This window comes from Trachurus japonicus, chromosome 17 (genome assembly GCF_045865225.1).
Source record: "Trachurus japonicus isolate A0001 chromosome 17, Traja_1.0".
Classification (NCBI taxonomy): Eukaryota; Metazoa; Chordata; class Actinopteri; order Carangiformes; family Carangidae; genus Trachurus; species Trachurus japonicus.
This window is the reverse complement of record NC_140923.1, coordinates 11,480,185-11,499,378: the sequence shown is the minus strand read 5'-3', so window position 1 is coordinate 11,499,378 and position 19,194 is coordinate 11,480,185. Positions and strand designations below refer to the sequence as shown.

General features: G+C 41.9%; 2 protein-coding genes across 5 annotated transcripts in view; both read left to right on the top strand.

Annotated features, from left to right (window-relative positions):
* Positions 1–11,245, top strand: part of LOC146970179 (ATP-sensitive inward rectifier potassium channel 10-like) — a 17,147-nt gene extending 5,902 nt beyond the window's left edge. For 3 of the 4 annotated variants that reach the window (XM_085803695.1, XM_085803696.1, XM_085803694.1), the window contains exons 2-6: positions 2,028–2,370; positions 7,387–7,598; positions 7,891–8,022; positions 8,180–8,357; positions 9,806–11,245. In XM_085803695.1, coding sequence (XP_085659821.1) covers positions 2,028–2,370; positions 7,387–7,598; positions 7,891–8,022; positions 8,180–8,357; positions 9,806–10,200 — 1,260 coding nt within the window. In that variant the 3' untranslated portion in view covers positions 10,201–11,245. The remainder of the gene's footprint in view (positions 1–2,027; positions 2,371–7,386; positions 7,599–7,890; positions 8,023–8,179; positions 8,358–9,805) is intronic. The other variant, XM_085803697.1, reaches the window with a different exon arrangement.
* Positions 11,246–13,673: 2,428 nt separating this feature from the next.
* On the top strand, positions 13,674–18,909 carry LOC146970178 (uncharacterized). The gene is made up of 6 exons (XM_085804647.1): positions 13,674–13,734; positions 14,977–15,117; positions 15,367–15,654; positions 15,918–16,007; positions 17,948–17,991; positions 18,400–18,909. The coding sequence occupies exons 1-6, from the start codon at positions 13,674–13,676 to the stop codon at positions 18,607–18,609; spliced, it is 834 nt and encodes a 277-aa protein (XP_085660773.1). The 3' UTR covers positions 18,610–18,909.
* Positions 18,910–19,194: the final 285 nt, after the last annotated feature.

The following is a 19,194-nucleotide window of genomic DNA, read 5'->3' as shown; positions in this document are numbered from 1 at the left end:
TGTGCAGAAGTGTGAAATAAGATAAGAGAGAGAAGAAATATGAAAATAAGAGAGATTCGACTTTTTATTTTTTTATTAATTTTTTTTTTTTTATGTGCATTGTCCCACCCAAAAAAACAAAAAAAAAGTGTGCAGAAGTGTGAAATAAGATAAGAGAGAGAAGAAATATGAAGTTAAGAAAGATCCGACTGCCATCATTAGGATTCACTTCTTTCCCATGTTGACGATGATCGAGATGATCAGAGGACACTTTGTACAGCTTTATTTTATATATTAATCCTTGTAGAGAGCTGATGTTTGGGTGTAGGGTGTTGATCGTACTGTCTCTGGAGTTTAACCCGACAGTCTGCAGTCTTCAGAAATATTGCATGAGTCAACAGATTGGGAACCAAACACACAGTACAAACAGTACATCCATACAGATGTTGTAATCATCGTTTGTCTGGAAATAACAGGACATATTTGTAAAACTAACTTCCTGTTCCTCGTGAAAAAGCCTGAGAAGAGTTTTGTGATGTAATGAGAGTGTGATGATGGATCAGTTACCCACTAGTTTGCATTTACTGACACCACGGTACAGTAAAACTTTAGAAAACCACAGGAAACTCCCACCATAGTTACCCCCCCAAAATTTCCACTGAAACGGATAAATGAGCAATGACTTGACTTTTGCCTTGTAACTTAAAAATAAGTGTTTGACATCAGCTTGTCTGCCAGGTGTTTAATTGTATTTTGGTTTATGATTTGAATATAGACAGCCACAGGTTTGTTTCTAACTAATGATGAGTTACATTCACCCTGAAAACGGAAGCAGGTCGCTGCAGGGGAAACTACCAAAGAGTGACGTCGTTATGGGAAGTTTCTTTCTTTCCCTGAACAGAGTGAAACGTTTGAATAGACATTACAGTATGAGATCATGCTGATGTTGTGAATATTGTAAAATTTGTCCAATAATCCAACTTGATTCTGTAATTATAAATAAAAACTTCACAATCCAACCCCTTAAAACTAATCTGCATACCAAAGCTAAACAATCTGAAAATTATCTAAATCTGCATCAAACTATACACAAAATTCAATTTCTTGCCTTTACAGCAAAGTTTAAACTCTTATTTCTTGTGATATTAATGAAAATGCTGAAAAATTCCTCATTTTACAATGTAATGGAACATAACCTTGACCCTCCTTGGCAGAGCTAACTAGCTAATAAATAACATCGGCCAATTTAACCCTCCTGTTGTCCTCCTGGGTCAAGGAAGGAAGGAAGGAAGGAAGGAAGGAAGGAAGGAAGGAAGGAAGGAAGGACGGACAAAGGGAAAGATGGGAGGAAAGAGGGAAGGGAAAAAGAAGGGAAAGGCAGATGGAGGGAGGGAACAGATTCGTTCAAGGAAGGAAGTAAGGAAGGAAGGAAGGAAGGACAAAGGGAAAGATGGGGGGAAAGAAGAACGGGTAAAAGGAAGGAGAGAGAGATAGAAGGAGGGAGGGAACAGATACGGTCAATTGGTCAAAAGAGGAAGGAAGAAGAAGTAAGGACGAAGGGAAGGAAGGGAGGGAGGGGAAAGAAGGAAGGGAAAAAGGAAGGAAAGAAAGATGGAGGGAGGGAACAGATTCATTCAAGGAATGAAGTAAGGAAGGAAGGAAGGACAAAGGGAAAGATGGGAGGAAAGAAGGACGGGTAAAAGGAAGGAAAGATAGAAGGAGGGAGGGAACAGATACGGTCAATTGGGTCAAAAAGGAAGGGGGAAGGAAGGAAGGAAGGAAGGAAGGAAGGAAGGAAGGAAGGAAGGAAGGAAGGAAGGAAGGAAGGAAGGGGAAAAAGATTGTGGAAAGAAGGGAGGAAAGAAGGCAGGGAAAGAAAGATGGAGGGATAGGGAACAGATCAGGTCAATTGGATCAAAAGAGGAAGGAAGAAGAAGTAAGGACGAAGGGAAGGAAGGAAGGATGGAGCTTACATGGAACAGGAGGGTTAAATATATAACACACATTAACGCCACTTTTTTTTTCTTTATATTTTTCGTTATTCCTAGATGACGTCGGCCACACCCCCTTCCTCCCGTAGCTCCTCCCCCCAGAAGGTTTGCCACTCCCAGACACAGACGGACGTTTTGAAGCCCCTGCTGGGCGGCATCGCCGGAGGGGGCGGGACTCTGAGGAAGAGGAGGCGTGTCCTGTCCAAGGATGGGCGGAGCAACGTGCGCATCGAGCACGTCAGCGGGCGGAGCGCGCTCTACATGCGCGACCTCTGGACGACGTTCCTGGACATGCAGTGGCGCTACAAGTTCTTCCTGTTCACGGCCACGTTCGCCGGGACCTGGTTCCTGTTCGGGGTGCTGTGGTACCTGGTGGCGCTCGTGCACGGAGACCTGCTGGGTGAGAGAGGACGAGGGGGGCTGTGAATATGTTGAAGGTTAAAGGGATAGTTCAACATTTTGGCAAATTGGCCTATTGCCATAATCCCTATAGTCATAGCAGTAGGTTCGTTACCTTTAATTGTCGGTGCAAGATATTTTTAGAACGGCAGAGCAGAGCCGTGAGCTGCTCAGAGCTACGCTACAGAGGCTCATGGGATTTCTTGGTTTCCCTCATCAAACTCATCAAATACACAATCCAACAACTCCACAACGCTCTGGTGGACAAGTTGTGACCTGCACATTCACCACGCTATGAGATAATAACACAACGTTACCAGACAGAGTTGTTTTAGAGTTGTTGCTTGCCGAAAAACTGCCTCCGATGGGAACGCGCATCAGTGGTTTTGCATGAATTTCCCTCTAAAACAACTCAGTCTGGTAACGTTGTGTTATTATCTCATAGTGTGGTGAATGTGCAGGTCACAACTTGTCCACCAGAGCGTTGTGGAGTTGTTGGATTGTGTATTTGATGAGTTTGATGAGGGAAACCAAGAAATCCCATTAGCCTCCGTAGCGTAGCTCTGAGCAGCTCACGGCTCTGCTCCGCCGTTCTAAAAATAGCTTACACCGACAATTAAAGGTAACAAACCTACTATTATGACTAAAGGGATTATGGCAATGGGCCAATTTGCCAAATTGTTGAACTATCCCTTTAAAGATTTTAGCCCCAGCTGAGAAGATAATCAGACCTTCTTCTCTTCATAGTTTCCATAGGAGCTGCTCCTTTAAAAGTAAGAATAATACAGTTGTGGTGGGACCTATAGCTGAGTCATCCAGAAACCTTGAACACCTCAGAGAGAACACCTCCTCTCCCCCCGTGCACCGGTCTCTGCTGCTCATTATGAGTCAGCTGGAGCAAATGACAGTTGGGGCCGTGCTGTAAAACTGAAGATGTTTGTGCTATTTTGTTGGTGTTGTCTATCCTGAACTTCATTTTGATACCAGGAAATGATCTCACATCTTCTTCTAACCACACCTGTTCCTCTCTCTCGTTTCCCCTAAGGTCTCATGTTTCTAGCGTTTGCTCACCTGAATGTGATACTAGTTGTAGAGGAAGAAGAGGGACAACTATGAAAAACCTTAAAGGGATTGTTCAACATTTTTGCAAATTCACCTATTGCCATAATCCCTATAGTCATAGCAGTAGGTTCATTACCTTTAATTATAGGTGTTGTTTTGAGATCGGCGGGGCAGAGACGTGAGCTGCTCAGTGAACACAATGGAGGTGAACGGTACAGGTCCCCTGTCCCTCATCAAACTAATCAAATACACAATCCAACAACTCCAAAACGCTCTGGTGGACAAGTTGTGACCTGCGCATTCACCACGCTATGAATTAATCATGTAACATTACGACACATGAGGCAAATATTCTGAACTACTTGCACTTTTGAAATCACTCCGCACAGCAGCCGTCTGTAATGTAGTTCCGGCTGCATTTGGCTCCAAAACAACTCTGTCTCGTAATGTTACATGATTATTTCATTGCGTGGTGAATATGCAGGATTGTGTATGCAGGATTGTGTATTTCCCCCTGGATCTCAAAACAACATTGATAATTAAAGGTAATTAACCTACCCCTATGACTATAGGGATTATGGCAATAGGGCCGAGGCGAATTTGCCAAAATGTTGAACTATCCCTTTAAAACAAACCCTCACCACAGACAGATGTGAAACTAGTTGTGTTTTTTTTTTATAATGTGACAACAACAAGGTTGACGATGATCTGCTTTCTGATCCTGCTTTGAGTGGGGACTAGCTAAAGTGACCTTTGACCTCAGAGACAATCAGACCACACTTTGTACAGCTCCTCTTAAAGCAGAAGTAAGTGATATATTTGTGTTAATATAAGTCTTAAATAGTTATATCTTCCGACAGCAATCACTTACATAGAGTGTTTGGACCGAAACACGGGTCTGTCAGTCCCTCTGCTCTGCTCTGAGCCGAGGGGAAAACATTTATCGTATCCTACAGTTTTTATCCAATGAGGAGAGAGAACGGCATGCAGGGCTGTGTGTGCAGCCAAGGAACGCCGTGAATGTGGCGACGTAGGGACGAGGACTGTTATGGTGCGTTCAAGGAAACTCGTATTTTTCCGACCGTGAAGTCGTACCAGTTCGATCTGGTACGAGTTCACCGGTCAGAAGTTACGAGTGGCCGTTATAGTGACTTTCACCGGTAAAACAGGTCGGAAAAACACGAGTGGGTTCCCTGGAACGCTACAAAGTCGTAAGTTGTGACTTGAAGCTGTAACTTACGATTTCAAAAGCCTGCCTGGAACGCAGCATTAGCGAAAATGACCGGACCACTTACTTCTGCTTTAAGTTTATTTTATATATCAATCCTTGTAGAGAGCTGATGTTTTATTCACCTCTACTGACTCCTCTTAGGATGTTGTTTCCATCTCTCCTCCTTTAATGTCCCATGTTTCTAGTGTTAGCTCACCTTAACGTGATATTAGTAGAAGATAAAGAAGAAGAAGGAAAAAACATGAACAAAAAAGGAAAAACCTCAACCCTCACCCTCACCACAGACAGATAGTATGTGAAACAAGTGGTGGGGGGATTTTTCTTTTTCTTTTTCTTTTTCCTTTCTTCCCACTCGCCTTGTGAGGGTTGCTCATACAAGTACAAATACAAAGCTTCAACTTTACTTTAAAGTCTCACTATGTAGGATTCGTGGTTACTGGTACTCTGGTTGAGAAGAGCAATGTCTGCTACCTCGTTACCAGAGAAGCACGGCAGCTGACGTGAATTTGTTGCTGTTGCCGTACCACCGGTACTGGTGCCAGTTTCAGTCTGTGCGACCCCACTCAGGCTGCAGCGGCGGCACGATTCATCCTATTAACTGTTTTTCTACCACTTATATGAGTTTAGAAACATTATCTTAAAGAGGAACTATGCAAGTCTAGTCACTTTTCCATTGTTTTGCTGACCCTCCGCCTGGCCATGTGTATTTGTTTTCAAATGAAGCCGCTGAAAAATCAATCCATCCAATCCAACATATACGATGTTGTGACGTGTAAATCTGTGTAGTCTTATTGGCGGACAAGTACTGCACTGATGTTGCAAGGTTGCAAGGTTGTTATGTAGTCAACTATCACAATTACGCAAAGGTGCTTTTTAATTAAAGAGACAACGAGGAGTTTTGGAAGTGGGCGAAGTGTTTCCCACACTACATTTCCCATGAGTCGTTGCGTGCACGGTGAAATTCTTGGACCGGTGCAAGACGCACGAAAGCCAAAACATTTGCCAAGAATGTTTTCATTGATCAAGAATGAAAGTTGGAGGTTCGAAGACGATCAGATACCGTCGTAGTTCCGACCATGAACGGCAATTTGGTGGCCTTATTCCAATGACCTTTCGTCCGCGAAAGTAGGAAATGCTGGGCAAGCCGACCAATAAATAATAATAATATCAAAATAACGATGAAGACAAAACAATATATTTATTGAAAATGGACCCATTAACAAGTGTGGGTAACAGAGATTCATCCACATTAATATGAGACTCTTTTATAACCAAATACAAACTCCTCGTTGTCCCTTTAAGGTAAAAATGTAGTTAGTCACGGGAAAATTCTGCTTAGTTCCTCTTTAAAGGGGACCTATTATGCTTTTCCAGCTTTTCAGACTTTTATATATGTTTAAAATGTTGGATAATGGTTCTAGAGGCCGTGGAAGTGTCATATCCTGAGGTTAATGCATTTGGAGGTAAACCCTGCTAGATAATTGGGATTTCTCTGCACACCTGTTACACTCGGTTGCGCTGAGTTTTTTTTTACATGAGCTCGCGTCTACGTCGATGCGTGCCGGACTCCCCTACATGGTCATGCCGAGGTCTCTGCTCCAGCCGGCCCCGCCTCCTCCCATGCTGCTCTGTTGTGCCTGGTGTCACAGTGGAGAGCGGAGCGGACTACTTCCTGCTTTTTCCCTGCCTGTTTTAGCGCTGTCGCGCCACTTTACTAAGTTTTATTTAGAAGTTTACGCCGACGTTTCATGTAAGTGAAGCTGTACCTGTGTGAGCAGCGACGTACCGCCGGGGCGACGTTGTTCGCCGGACCGACGTAACGCTGGACCGCCGGAGCACCGGAGCTCCGGAGCTGCAGCGGCTCCTCACACAGGCAGAGCCCGTCTGCAGGCCTCCTTGGCCGGGCAGGCGTCCGTGCTCATCGCGGTAGAGAAAACCATCGCTAATAAACATACCCGCAGGTTTTTTAGACGTTTACCGCCGTGTGGTTAGTCTATTTAGCAGAATGTTGGTCTCATTGATGAAATCTTGTGGCAGTTGAATTAGTTTGAATGAAAAGTGAAGCTGTGAGAAGGAGGAGGAGCAGTGCTGCTGTAGTCTATGTGCACAAATCACCACATTTACATCAATAAATAACTGTTTTACAATGAACTGACCAGTCTGCATATATTTTTAATTTATTTTATATATTTATTTTTGCATTTTTATATTACATGTTACATGGTTACAGTAGCCTACATGGCAAAGACTACTCTATACCATCTTTGGTTAGGGTGAGACTAGGTCATGGGCACATTTCATTACACAATGTAGACTGGTCAGATGCAGACTGTAGATCTGGCACTTTGCCTACTGCAGATTTAGCTTTTGTTTGCATACTACATTTTGGCCAAATCAGTATAGGTACTAGTAGTAGACATCGTCATGGTAACGCAATGCTGAGGGAGTGGTTCATTTGCATTTAAAGGGAGGGGCCACTGAAACAGACCGTTTTGCAGAGCCCTGTTTTTGAGAATGCTGTGATGTTTGATCTTTGGGGTATTTTGACCGAAGCACGTCACAGACATGTCTTTAAGACACCCAGGAACTATTTTAGTTTGTGCAAAAAGGAGCATAATAGGTCCCCTTTAATGTTGAGAAACTACATAGTGTTGCTTTAACGCTGTTTCCTGTTGCTTCAGTGGTTATCATACTGTTTAATTTTCCCCAAACGTGTTCCTCCAGAGTTCGACCCCCCATCGAACCACACGCCCTGTGTGCTGCAGATGCAGACTCTGACCGGGGCCTTCCTCTTCTCCCTGGAGTCCCAGACAACCATCGGCTACGGTTTCCGCTGCATCACTGAAGAATGTCCGGCGGCCATCATCCTCCTCATCATCCAGCTGGTCCTCACCATGCTGATGGAGATCTTCATCACTGGCACCTTCCTGGCCAAGGTAGCCAACAGTCAAAGAGTTGAATGTCTCTATACAGTGAAACAAGAGAGGGATGCCTTGTATTTACTATATGACCGTGTAGTTTCCATAATCACACTGTAGAATATACAAGAGAGTTATATAGGTCAAAAGAGTGTGTAATTGTATTTCCAATGACTCACACACAGCTATTTGCAACACCCTGCATGTGGTGTACCAGAGACGTTGGGTGTACTCAACTGCTCTCTATGGTGAGAAACTGTGTGTGAGATCATCAAGCTGAAACCAGTGGTTGACAGTTTCCTCTGCTCAGGTCGCTCGGCCGAAAAAGCGAGGAGAGACGGTGAAGTTCAGCCAACACGCCGTGGTGTCGACCCACGAAGGCCGACCCTGCCTGATGATCAGGGTGGCCAACATGCGCAAGAGTCTCCTGCTTGGATGTCAGGTAAATGTTTTATAGATGAGTCCAGATGATCAGATATGAGCTTACTGAACACGCTGACAGGAACATTCATTGGTCACCGTGCGGTTTGTGTGGTTTTCATCTGTCAACAACAATCCGAGAAACAGTTCAGCAAAAACACCACGTGGTTTTGTTTTAGGTGACTGGGAAACTGCTGCAGACGTCTCTCACCAAAGAAGGTGAGACGGTTCGCCTGGACCAGAGGAACGTCCCCTTCCAGGTGGACACGTCCAGCGACAGCCCCTTCCTCATCCTGCCCCTCACCTTCTACCACGTCATTGACGACAGCAGCCCCCTGCGGGCCTGGGCAGCCAAGGGTGAGGTTTGTCGTGGTCGTGTGTGGTCGTAGTTTCACATGCAACATGAAACTAAGTGAAATGTCACACATTTTGGCTGCAGATTCAGGCCCACAGTTCTGGGACCACCCCTTATCTGCAGCAGTGCCACCTACTGGACGACTGTAAAACTGAAACTGAATTAACGTTAAACCTAAATAACACTTTTTTTTTTTTTGTAGTCGTACCCAGTGTTGGGGGCAGCAAAAAACGCGATTAAAATTGATGCAGTCAAACCGGAGTTACACCATGGCTACCCGGCGCTAGGATAGCGACAACGCTAACCCATGGGGGCAATTCTTTCAACCACAACAAACACTCAAAAAACAATCAAATATCTATGGTACATTTACTCAAATCCATACGACACACCACTGAACTCATATAGTGTACAGTATAAACAGTATAAACTTTGTGTTTTTGCATGTAGTCACTCACCTCAGATAGCCTAACTCTGAAAACAAACGGTGGAGCAGTGCAGTGGTAATGTCCATAATATCTCCGACCGTTTATTTTTGTAAAGAAATCATCACAACAAGGAAAAAGTGTTCGTTTCTGTGGCGGGGAGAGCAGGCGCTCTGTGATGGGATAGTAATGTCTTTCCAGGATGTTTCAGAGTTCAGCTATCTGAGGTGAGTGACTACATGCAAAAACACAAAGTTTATACTGTTTACACTGTACACTATGAGTTCAGTGGTGTCTCGTAGGGATTCGAGTCATGTATCATATTGTTTTTTGAGTGTTTGTTGTGGTTGAAAGAATTGCTCCCATAGGTTAGCGTTGTCGCTATCCCAAGCGCTGTAGCCATGGTGTAACTCCGGTTTGCCTGCATCAATTTTAGTCGCGTTTTTTGCTCTCTGCAACACTGGGTGACCATCAGGAAAAAGGATTTAGGGGTCAAAAATGACCGTAATTCTCCTTTAAGGTGAATGGCATTTGTATTTGGGCGTAATAAAAATGTCAAATTGTAACTTGTTTGACAAAAAGTGCTATTTAGATGGAGCTCCGTCTCCTTCGATATGTGTCGGGTCTGTCACAGTTAAAGCAGAAGTAAGCGATCCGGTGGTTTTGGCTAACTTCCTGTCAGCCGATGGAGTTAGCAGTCCCCGCCCTCGTCCTCCCACATTCACGCGCATCCCTTGGCTGCACACACAGAGAGGACTGCCCCTTTATGCCGTTCTCTCTCCTCATTGGATAAAGGTTGTAGGATACAAGGAAAGTTTTCTCCTCGGCTCAGAGCAGAGCAGAGTGACTGACAGACCCGTGTTTCTGACCAAACACTCTATGTAAGTGATTGCTGTCGGAAGATACAACTATTTAAGACTTATATTAACACAAATATTCTGCTTACTTCTGCTTTAAAAAATGTTGAGATTTAAAAAAATCTTCACCAGGCTTGAGTCTCCTCATATCTCGTTTTCCTCCACCAGGTGGCGGCTGGACGGACCCGGAGCTGGCCGACTTTGAGCTGCTGGTGATCATGAGCGCCACGGTGGAGCCGACCTCGGCCACCTGCCAGGTCCGCACCTCCTACCTGCCCGACGAGATCCTCTGGGGCTACGAGTTCCCGCCCGTGGTCTCCCTCTCCCCGTCGGGCAAATACGTAGCAGACTTTGCGTTCTTCGACAAAGTGGCCAAGACCAAGACCGCGCCCGTCTTCAAACCGTCCAGCCCCCAGCACGGTTACCAGAGCAACGGGGGCGGGACTGTGCCCGAGGTGTCCGACCCGGAGAAGATCCGCCTGGAGCAGAGCTACAGGGAGCGAGGGGAGGAGCGCGGCCGGGCCAGAGAAACTCCTCTCAGCGTTCGCATCAGCAACGTGTGAACAGACAGGGTTGACGGCAGGAAGACTGACGAGTTCAGTGTCCACAGAAAATCATCGGAAAACATCAAAACAGCTCTGGACGCTGTCTTTTTTTTTGGGGCGGTTGAAAACTTGAACTTACATCAGAACGATACTTTGGTTCTCAGTAGCACAGAACGATGCAGAAAGCAGATTTGGAAGAGTTCGAGAGACTCCTGTGTGGTCAATTCAAAATCTGTCACTGTCGTACATCTGCTGGGATAATTCATGGTTTGACTGCAGCGTATGACGCCATAAAAACACTACCTAACAGCCACTACCATTCACACTTGTGTGGCGAGTGTGCATTTACATCTGTACTGTTTTATAACTAAAAAAAAGATAATAATAGGTTGGATTATTTATTCATACAGAAAACAACAATATGAAACACAACATGAAGCAAACTATCTCCCTATCTCCTAATAATCGTGTTTATATACAACTAAACTGCAACAGCAAATGCATTTTGAATGAAAGACGGTTGCGACTGCGTTATGTTTTTATTAACTTAATGAAGATGTGTTGTTGATGTATTTGTTAGGTTGCAAATATGCAGTTAAGTAACAACACGAAAAAAGTTCACAGAGAGATATATTTGGTTTTCTACCAAGATATCATTTTGGTGACAGTTGCCACAAGTCTTATCTGCCCCAATCAGTAACATACGATAACTCATACTGAAGATAAGAACGTTTTTTTTTCTTTTCATAAGATACATCAAAATCTTATTTGAATCATAGTTTTCTTGACAAAGTTAACATGCATCTAGGTGTTTCCAGTTAGCACACGATGCTCGGTCATGCATGTGAGTTATTGTCACTTTACAAGTGAGACAAAAAGAAAAAATTGCTGGGATTTCCTGTAACATCCCTGTTCGATGTTGCAACATTCGCCAGGGTTGGGTCAGCTGTAACATCTGAAAGCTTGGTGTAAATAACAGAGGGATGAGACTTCATTATCATATATAAATGTTATATTATATAGTTATTGGAGACAAATACAACAAATGTTGCAACTGGTCCAATGGTATTCATTCAAAAAACAAAAGCAAAAAACAAAACAAAAACATGTTGCATATGAAAAATTTTAATTTGCAGTTTAGTTGTATAGAAAAGACATTTTCCAGGAGACTGGGTTGCAGAAAAAACAAAACGTTATAGACACCAAGTCATAAGGAGAAAAAAACTCAACAGCACACAACAAAGTGGCAGACAAAACGAGCGTAAACTTTCCAGTGTATGAGGCGTAGACGAGTATGTGGGTGATATAGGTGGTTTAAGTCAGCAGGAAACACACCCACACTCACAGGTTTATAAAGGTAAAATCCTCCTCTATACATGTAAGGTTAAAACACACCTAATGCTTATATAGCAAACGCGCATTTATTTAAAAAAAGGCCAGCGTTAAAAAAACACACTGGTTAAAAACCCCATGATAGTTCTTTTTATCTCCGCCCCACACTTCCTTTTCTCAGCACTACGTATATTTTTATCTTTCCTGTTGCGATAGCCAGACAGAAGCACACACTCACAGCCATCACAGACATTTACTGTGCATATATATACATGCACAATAAATGCACTGGAGGTTATGTTTCACTAATGTAGCACTACAAGTAAAATTTTGACGCACAGAGAGAATATGCTGCGTTTACGGTGCTCTATAAGCAGCATCTCTTTTGGGTCTTGAGAATTTCTTATTGTGCAACACTTACTGCTGATTCAAAACCGAAAGCTAGCACTTTATATATGTGTGATGTACATTTGCACCTATTAGAGCTGCCTTAGCGGTTGATTTGTACAGTAATACCACTATAGAAGCACTTACACCTTGAATATCTATGAATCTATGAACTTAGAAGAAACTAGAACACCTTCCTTCCAACACAGCTATAGAAAAATGAGAAAAAAATAATGCTGTTTCTCCCTCTCAGTGGTTTCAAACAAACAGCTGCTCATTTGGTAATTTTACTTGAAGAAGCTTCTCCTCTCCGTACGAAGAAGTCAAATGAACCACAGGCTTTTTGTTGAAGCCCCCCTCCCCCCTCTGTTTTTCAGTCTAGACTCCAAGGTGAACGTGAAGAGGACTTGGGCCGAGGTGAGTGCTGAAAGGTGACGATGTGATGTCTGTAAACTCACTGGTAACTCTGGTGGAAACGTGAGACGACGGTCATGGTTGTGTGATGGACATGGATATGTTGGAAACATGTATTTGTATTTGTAATATTTTCTTAATTAACATCGAGCTATGTGTGTAAGAGTGTACAGTAATTAGTGTTTAAAGTGCAGCTGGAGAGATCGAAGGAGAAACTTCTCTCTAAAAAAGTGATTAAATAAAGCTAATTATGAATCATTAAAGACTGTGTTTTGCTTCACTGGAGATATTTTCCTGACTGGACAGAGAGAGAGAGACACACACACACATTTGTCATGAAGAAATGTCAGTGATGACAAAGGGGAAGGACGCATTAAATAAAGTCTGAATGAAATACAACAATTGTGTTAATCAGGTGAATCAACAGAGAGTCAGAGATGAATAGTAGAGTCGTCTTCCACCCCTTTCCATATGTCTTGTTCTTGCAGATGTGTGGAGGCGTTGCAACAGAGCAGGCAAGGGGACCAGAGACGGCTGACATTGGTCCATATCAATGACAACATGACATGACATTGCTGATAGTTGTGAACATTGTTTTGAAAAAAAGAAGGGAAAAAAGTATCATCAATAGTTTTGGATTTTTGGATTAATTAACAGTTCATTTTTGCAGCCACATCTGGGGGTGGGAGTGGCAAGGTGCCCCCTTGCCTCGGGTCTCCAGAGTGTCTAGCTCTGCCCCTGTAGATGTGCCATGACCTCCACCCTTTATTTCCCAAGTCAGAGAGAGAAGGATGTGATAGACGCAACACTTCCATATTTTCTGCTGTGCCGACAGACTTAGGAACATTTCCCACATTAAAGGATTTATTACAGCCCCCATAATCTAATCTCATCTGAAATCTTTGAATGACAGAGGAAAGATATGTGGCATAAAACTGTAAAATCCTCCAACATTTTACATCAGTGATTTAAGTCCACAACACACACACATGAACAAACTTGGTCTCATTAAAAAATGCTGTTTTTATAGTTTACACAGAATAAAAACGTTGGGTCTTTACATTATATCTGGTACACTACATGAGTGATATTTGTAGACGGTCCCTGAAGACTAAACTCACTCACAAGTTTTTCTAAACCATCACTTCTTTTTTTTTTAGCCACACCCTATTGTGAAATAATAAAACATGCTGCCTTAAGTTCAGCTTGGTAAAATGAACTGACATTAAAAAAGGGGATTATTTATTTAAAGTTTAAAATCAGCCTTTTACATTAGCTATAGTAGCCTACTTATTACAGGAAAGGTACTGCTGCACAACAAATACTCTTCGAACTTCCTGCACAGCACATTTAGCAAAATGGCTTCGTTTGTGATGGTTCTGCTTTCTATGTCTCTGCTGTTTGAACATGAAGTTCACGGTAACAACACCATTTTCTATTCATTTTCCTCTTTAAATACTGTTTTATTGTTTTATTGTGTTGTTGATGTAGTTTGGCACTATTTTAGTATTGTAGGATGTTTGATGTTAAAACAATTGTTTTGAGGAATTGCACCTTAATGTTTGATGGCAACTACTTTGTGATTCTCAGCTCAGCTCTTTTTGTCAGTAGATTCAGAAGTGAAGTCTGTCTCTTTCCTCAATGACAGAAAATCACATGTCTGTTTCTTTTTAGTGTGAAAGGAAAATTACTTTTCTTTTTAGAGTTAGAGAAATTATACAAAACCATCATCACTATCAGCCGGGTGCTCAGCAAGGTCATCTGATATCATGTGTAGCTGGATCCAGAAAAAAATCTAACAAAACAGTTTAATTCTCATTTCAAATTGTAAAAACTTCCTTTTAAAACTTATTTTGAAATTTCCTTTCTTTTATGCTTGGAACTTAAATAATCCTTAAAATTTAACATAGTTAATGTTTGGATTTTCTCAGCCTTTACAAATCTACATTGCTGAGCCGCTTTTGTGTTTAATTATACTGAAAAATGTACAAACTGGTTGATGGATTTGTTTTGTTTTTTCATAGTGTGAGAAAAGACGTGTGAATGGCCTGTTTCTTTACACAGAAAACCACTTGAGGAAACAAATGGCTGCACAGTTCTTCCTTTTTTTTTTTTAGTTCCCAGAACTGTTTGGTTACTGTATGTTGTTTCCCCATGAGCTAATTACAGACTATCTTTAGCACTTGTCGATGGATGTATAACACACAGCGTTACGGTGGAGATTCTGCAAGTTAGTAACTGATAAAATTTTGACTATAGATAATTTAATAATGATTGAACGAGCTTGAACGAGCAAAAGCAGTGTGTCTGAGAAAGTAAAGTGTAATATTTCAGTGTAACAGAACATGGAATAAGAAACATGTGTATGATGTTAGGATGTCTTTATGTTGGTAATGACTCTGCTCCAGTGAAGATGGAGACATTTTAGAGGAAAAACTTATCACACTTCACCTTCTTTGTTGGCACTAAAGAGTTTGGACATTACAGAGGAAAGATGGAACAAAGGAACAAACACACACACTCAATGCAACAACTACAGTATAGGTTCTAAAACTCAGTCATAATCCTCCTTGTATCACTTTGATCAATGTTTAATGTGACTCATCAAAGTGACTAAATTGAACATTCAAGTGATTTTGTGATGTTGTTTTGTTTCCACAGGGTCCAGAGCTCAGACTCCTGTGTTTGTGAAGACAGGAGAGGATTTACATCTGGAGGTCAAGGAGGCTGATGTACCTGAGGATTATGATGATCTCACCTGGATACTCAATAAAACTGATCTTCTGGTGAAATTTTCAGCTGGTAGAGATCCAAGAGTTTTTCCCTCTTACAGAGGAAGGGTTGAGGTCACTATGGGAAATTTCTCAGTGAAACTGAAGAATCTACAAAAATCAGACATTGGAGTTTATACTGCACAACTGACAACTGATAAAATTAATCAACTACTTGGATACCTCGTCACAGTTGAAGGTGGGTTTGTTAACTCTTCAGACGCTGCCAGAGAGAATCTGCTGCTGTTTCTAAAACTCTTCCTGTAAACTCTCCCCTCAGATCCAGTGTCTCCAGTGAAGCTGAAAGTGAACTCCAACAGCGAAGCCTCTTGTAACCTCACTGTGACCTGCAGATCACTGGACTCACAGATCAGCATCAGCACCACTGTTACCTGTGACAACACCAGCTGCAGCCAGGAGGGAGGAGGGAAGTCAAAGAACACAACCTCTGGTTCTACTTTCCATGTTTATCTGAAGAATGACATGATCATCTGTGACCATAGCAACCGGGTCAGCAGGACCAATGAAACGATGAATATCAGGGGTTTCTGCCCCAAAAATCCTGTTGGTAAGAGTCACAGATTGTTAACGATTCCTTCTCTCAACAGAAACAAGAGTTACACGTCGAGAGAAAGTCTGTGTGGTGTGTAAATATGATCTAGTGGATCCAGTGACTTTTGAAACAATAATGGTCTAACAGTCCTGAAGACTCTCAGACATGTACTCATGTATTTATACTGCTTATAGAGTAGAAGTATTTGTGACATGGAAACTGTAGGTATGGACCATGTCAACATTTCTGATAAAGTTCTTGTTTTTGTTTCTTTACAGTTATTAATGCAGCCGTCATAATTGGATCTTCAGTTTCAGCTGCTGTTGTCGTTCTGGTTTCGATCCTTTGCAGCGTCCTTTACATGAAGTGTAAGTCCCAGTGTGCAGAGATTGATGCAGTAAAAGTCGTTTTTTTAAACACACGCATGAGAATACATCAATATGTCTTCCTACACTAAACTTCTATATTAGACAACAGAATCAGGATAATTAAAAGATTTATTTTTACTACACAGTGAATTCATTTTGACCTCAGGATATTATTTGGTTTTCAGTAATGCCTCCTATTACAAGCTGAAAATCTCTAGTCTCCAGTGTGTCATAACATCATCAGATAATATTATCACGAACATTAATAGCATTTTTCTAACTAATTCATTCAGGTTCAGTTTTGAGTGTGAGAGTAAGATAGACGAGGGATTACTGTTGAGCCTTTCTCTCATCATAACCCTTAATGTTTTCATGCCTTTTTCTGTGTGTCAGTAAAACTTACTAACCTGAATCATGATCATGTTTCCAACTTCAGAGAAATATTGTTTCTTTATTCTCTACACCCAGATTAATACACTGGTACTGTGAGGGATTGAAAAACTAATAAAAACAGAATGTAAAGTTGAGCAGAATAAAATCAAAAGTATTGTCAGAGCGGATGTGTCCCTCTGTATCTTCAAGAATCTTTTGAAGATTCATCTCTAACACAAACACCTACATCTCTAACACCTCTAACAAGATAACACCTATAGGGCGCACCTCTCCTCCACATCTGGTTTCACTTTGCCTCATTTAGAGCTCGATGCTAACACCAAAGTTTCCTGCTGCTCTGAGGCTTCAGTGTTGTCCCTCACATGTTGGTCATTTTCGGTTTAAGTGTCTGCCGGTCCTGTCTTTGGAAAAAAAAAGTGGCTTTACTAACACAGTAACTACAGTGGCTCACTGGATGAAGCAGTTTGAACAGTTTGGAAACTGGTAAAGATCAAGTAATTTCAGGTGTTTGATAGTGTGATAACTTCTAATGACACGCACTCATGTAAGATGACACATGATGTATGATGATACAATAAAATACAACTGCTCAAAGGAAACAGACAGTAACACTATGAAGTTATACCAAATGATTGAGAAATCAAAAGGTTTTTGATGTAGATTTAAAAATATTCAATGGAACCTGCATCCCCACCTGATCCTGCTGCCTGCTGAGTTTTTATTGATCTTGTGGCCAATTAAATAGTTACAGGAAGTGTGGTAATACATATGGGATGATTAGATCTGATAGATATGAGGGTGCAAGCCCATGTAGAGATTTATATTATATATGTAGGGGTTATGTAGTCAGATTTCCTGGTCCTGGTCAGTATTCCGGTAGCTGCAAAAAAAGGACATTGCAGTAGTCAAGTCTAGATGAGATAAAAGCTTGTACTAAGATTTCTGCCTCTGAAGCATTTAGCAAGGGACGGACCTCAGAGATGTGAAAATGTTGATTTCCCTAAGAGAGCTGAGTCAAAGGTCAAGCCAAGATTTTTTACTGTTTGGGGTTTGGCACAATTATGCAATTGTTGATATTTAAACGAAGGTCAGTGAGGAGTGGTAACTGGGATTTCGGACCAATGACGAGTAGTTCAGTTTTGTTGGTGTTTAATCACAGAAGGTTTTATGACATTCAAGTAGTAACAGCGGCTAAGCAGGATTCAATATTTGCAAGTTGGGAGTGGTCATTGGGTCTAATGGGAATGTTTATTTGAGTGTCGTCAACGTAACAGTGATAGTTAATACCGAACTGATGAAAAATTTCGCCAAAGGGCAGTGTGTATATGCCAAAGAGCAGAGGACCTACGATTGATCCCTGTGGGACACCAAACTGCACGGGTGAAAAAATAGATGCATAGGTTTATGGGTTTATGTGGGTATAGGTTTATGTTAAGATTTAAAATCATATAGTGTGTGGCCAGCCTGACTCACATTTTGACTTTGACTTGAATTATTAAGGAAATCAACACATATATACATATATTTCTTTTATGACTGACCTACAGGTAGAAGAAAGGACAGCGAAAATACAGTATATGCAGTTCCTCAGGTAAGCATCAAGTTTTATTTAATAAGGTCTGTCCCAGTCTTGGCCAGTCAATCTGAGGAATTGTAGTTTTCAGAAGGAGGTGAAATAAAGAAATGATCTTAAGAGAGAGCTTTGTGTTGGTTGTGCAACAGAAATACAATCTTCTGCCTGTTAACTGGTCAGTCTGTCTGACATCCATCCATCTCCTTGCTGCACTAACTGCTTCATCCAGTCTGCTGTCACTGCTGCAGCTACAGGACCTGCCACATGCTCATGCCACTGTTTATGCACTGTGTGTTCTGCTGATTCACACTCAACTCAATAACTTTCAGATGCACTGACATCATCTGCTCAAGTGATGTGTGTTTTGGTAAACTAATGGCAGACATGTATTTTTCTAACAATGTTGTTATTGTGATTTCTTTCCAGGAGACGGCTACAGTCCAAACTCAGAGTGAGAGTGCCGGAGAAGGCTGTACTACCTATGCTTTGGTGCAGTTTCACACTGGACCAGATGTATCCACCAAGACCAAAGTCCCAGACAAGCCAGAGACTATATACGCCGAGGTTAACAAAGGCCGAAAGCTCAAGACCAAACCCCCCCCAGAACCAACACAGAGAACTGAGATACCCCGATGAAAGATACTTATGGGGCTAAAGTGCTGGATACTTGGACTGTATTATTTGAAAAATATTTTATATTTTCTCAAAATACAAAACATACAGAACTGCTCAGACATGACAGAAAAGAGGAGAAAAAAACAGAATGTGGGTACAGTAAATAGAAAAAAGTTATGGAAATAAAAATAAATGACAATGGGCACATTTTCCAACCAGCCCCCTCACTTAGGCTGTATTTACCACCTTGTCCACAGGCGGCTGTGGTAAAACAAAAAAGGAAGAAAAAATTGCACTTTGTGTAAGAATTTGATTGTATTTGATTATGATTGTTTGTTTGCATGTAAATTTATTTGTACTTGTATTTGATATACTATATGTGTGTGTGGCAAGGTGAAGAGGGCCCAGGCGGGGATTGAACCCACACCTCCCAGGTAAGGTAAGAGTCACGCACGCTTGCCAGTCACCCAAAGGGACATCTCTTTGGCCAAGTAGCCAGGGCGCATGATCAATTGGAGGCATAGTGACAGGGACCTCAACTGTCACATGTGTATGGTGTGTGTGTGTGTGTGTGTGTGGCCCAGCTGTCTATTTGTGGAAATATTA

What these genes read in the sequence shown, in the direction of transcription:
- LOC146970178 (XM_085804647.1), top strand. Translation starts at nt 13,674, where the DNA reads ATGGCTTCGTTTGTGATGGTTCTGCTTTCTATGTCTCTGCTGTTTGAA. An exon ending in TCTGGTGAAATTTTCAGCTG is followed by an intron (nt 15,118 to 15,366) that starts GTAGAGATCCAA and finishes CTCTCCCCTCAG; the next exon opens with ATCCAGTGTCTCCAGTGAAG. An exon ending in CAGTATATGCAGTTCCTCAG is followed by an intron (nt 17,992 to 18,399) that starts GTAAGCATCAAG and finishes ATTTCTTTCCAG; the next exon opens with GAGACGGCTACAGTCCAAAC.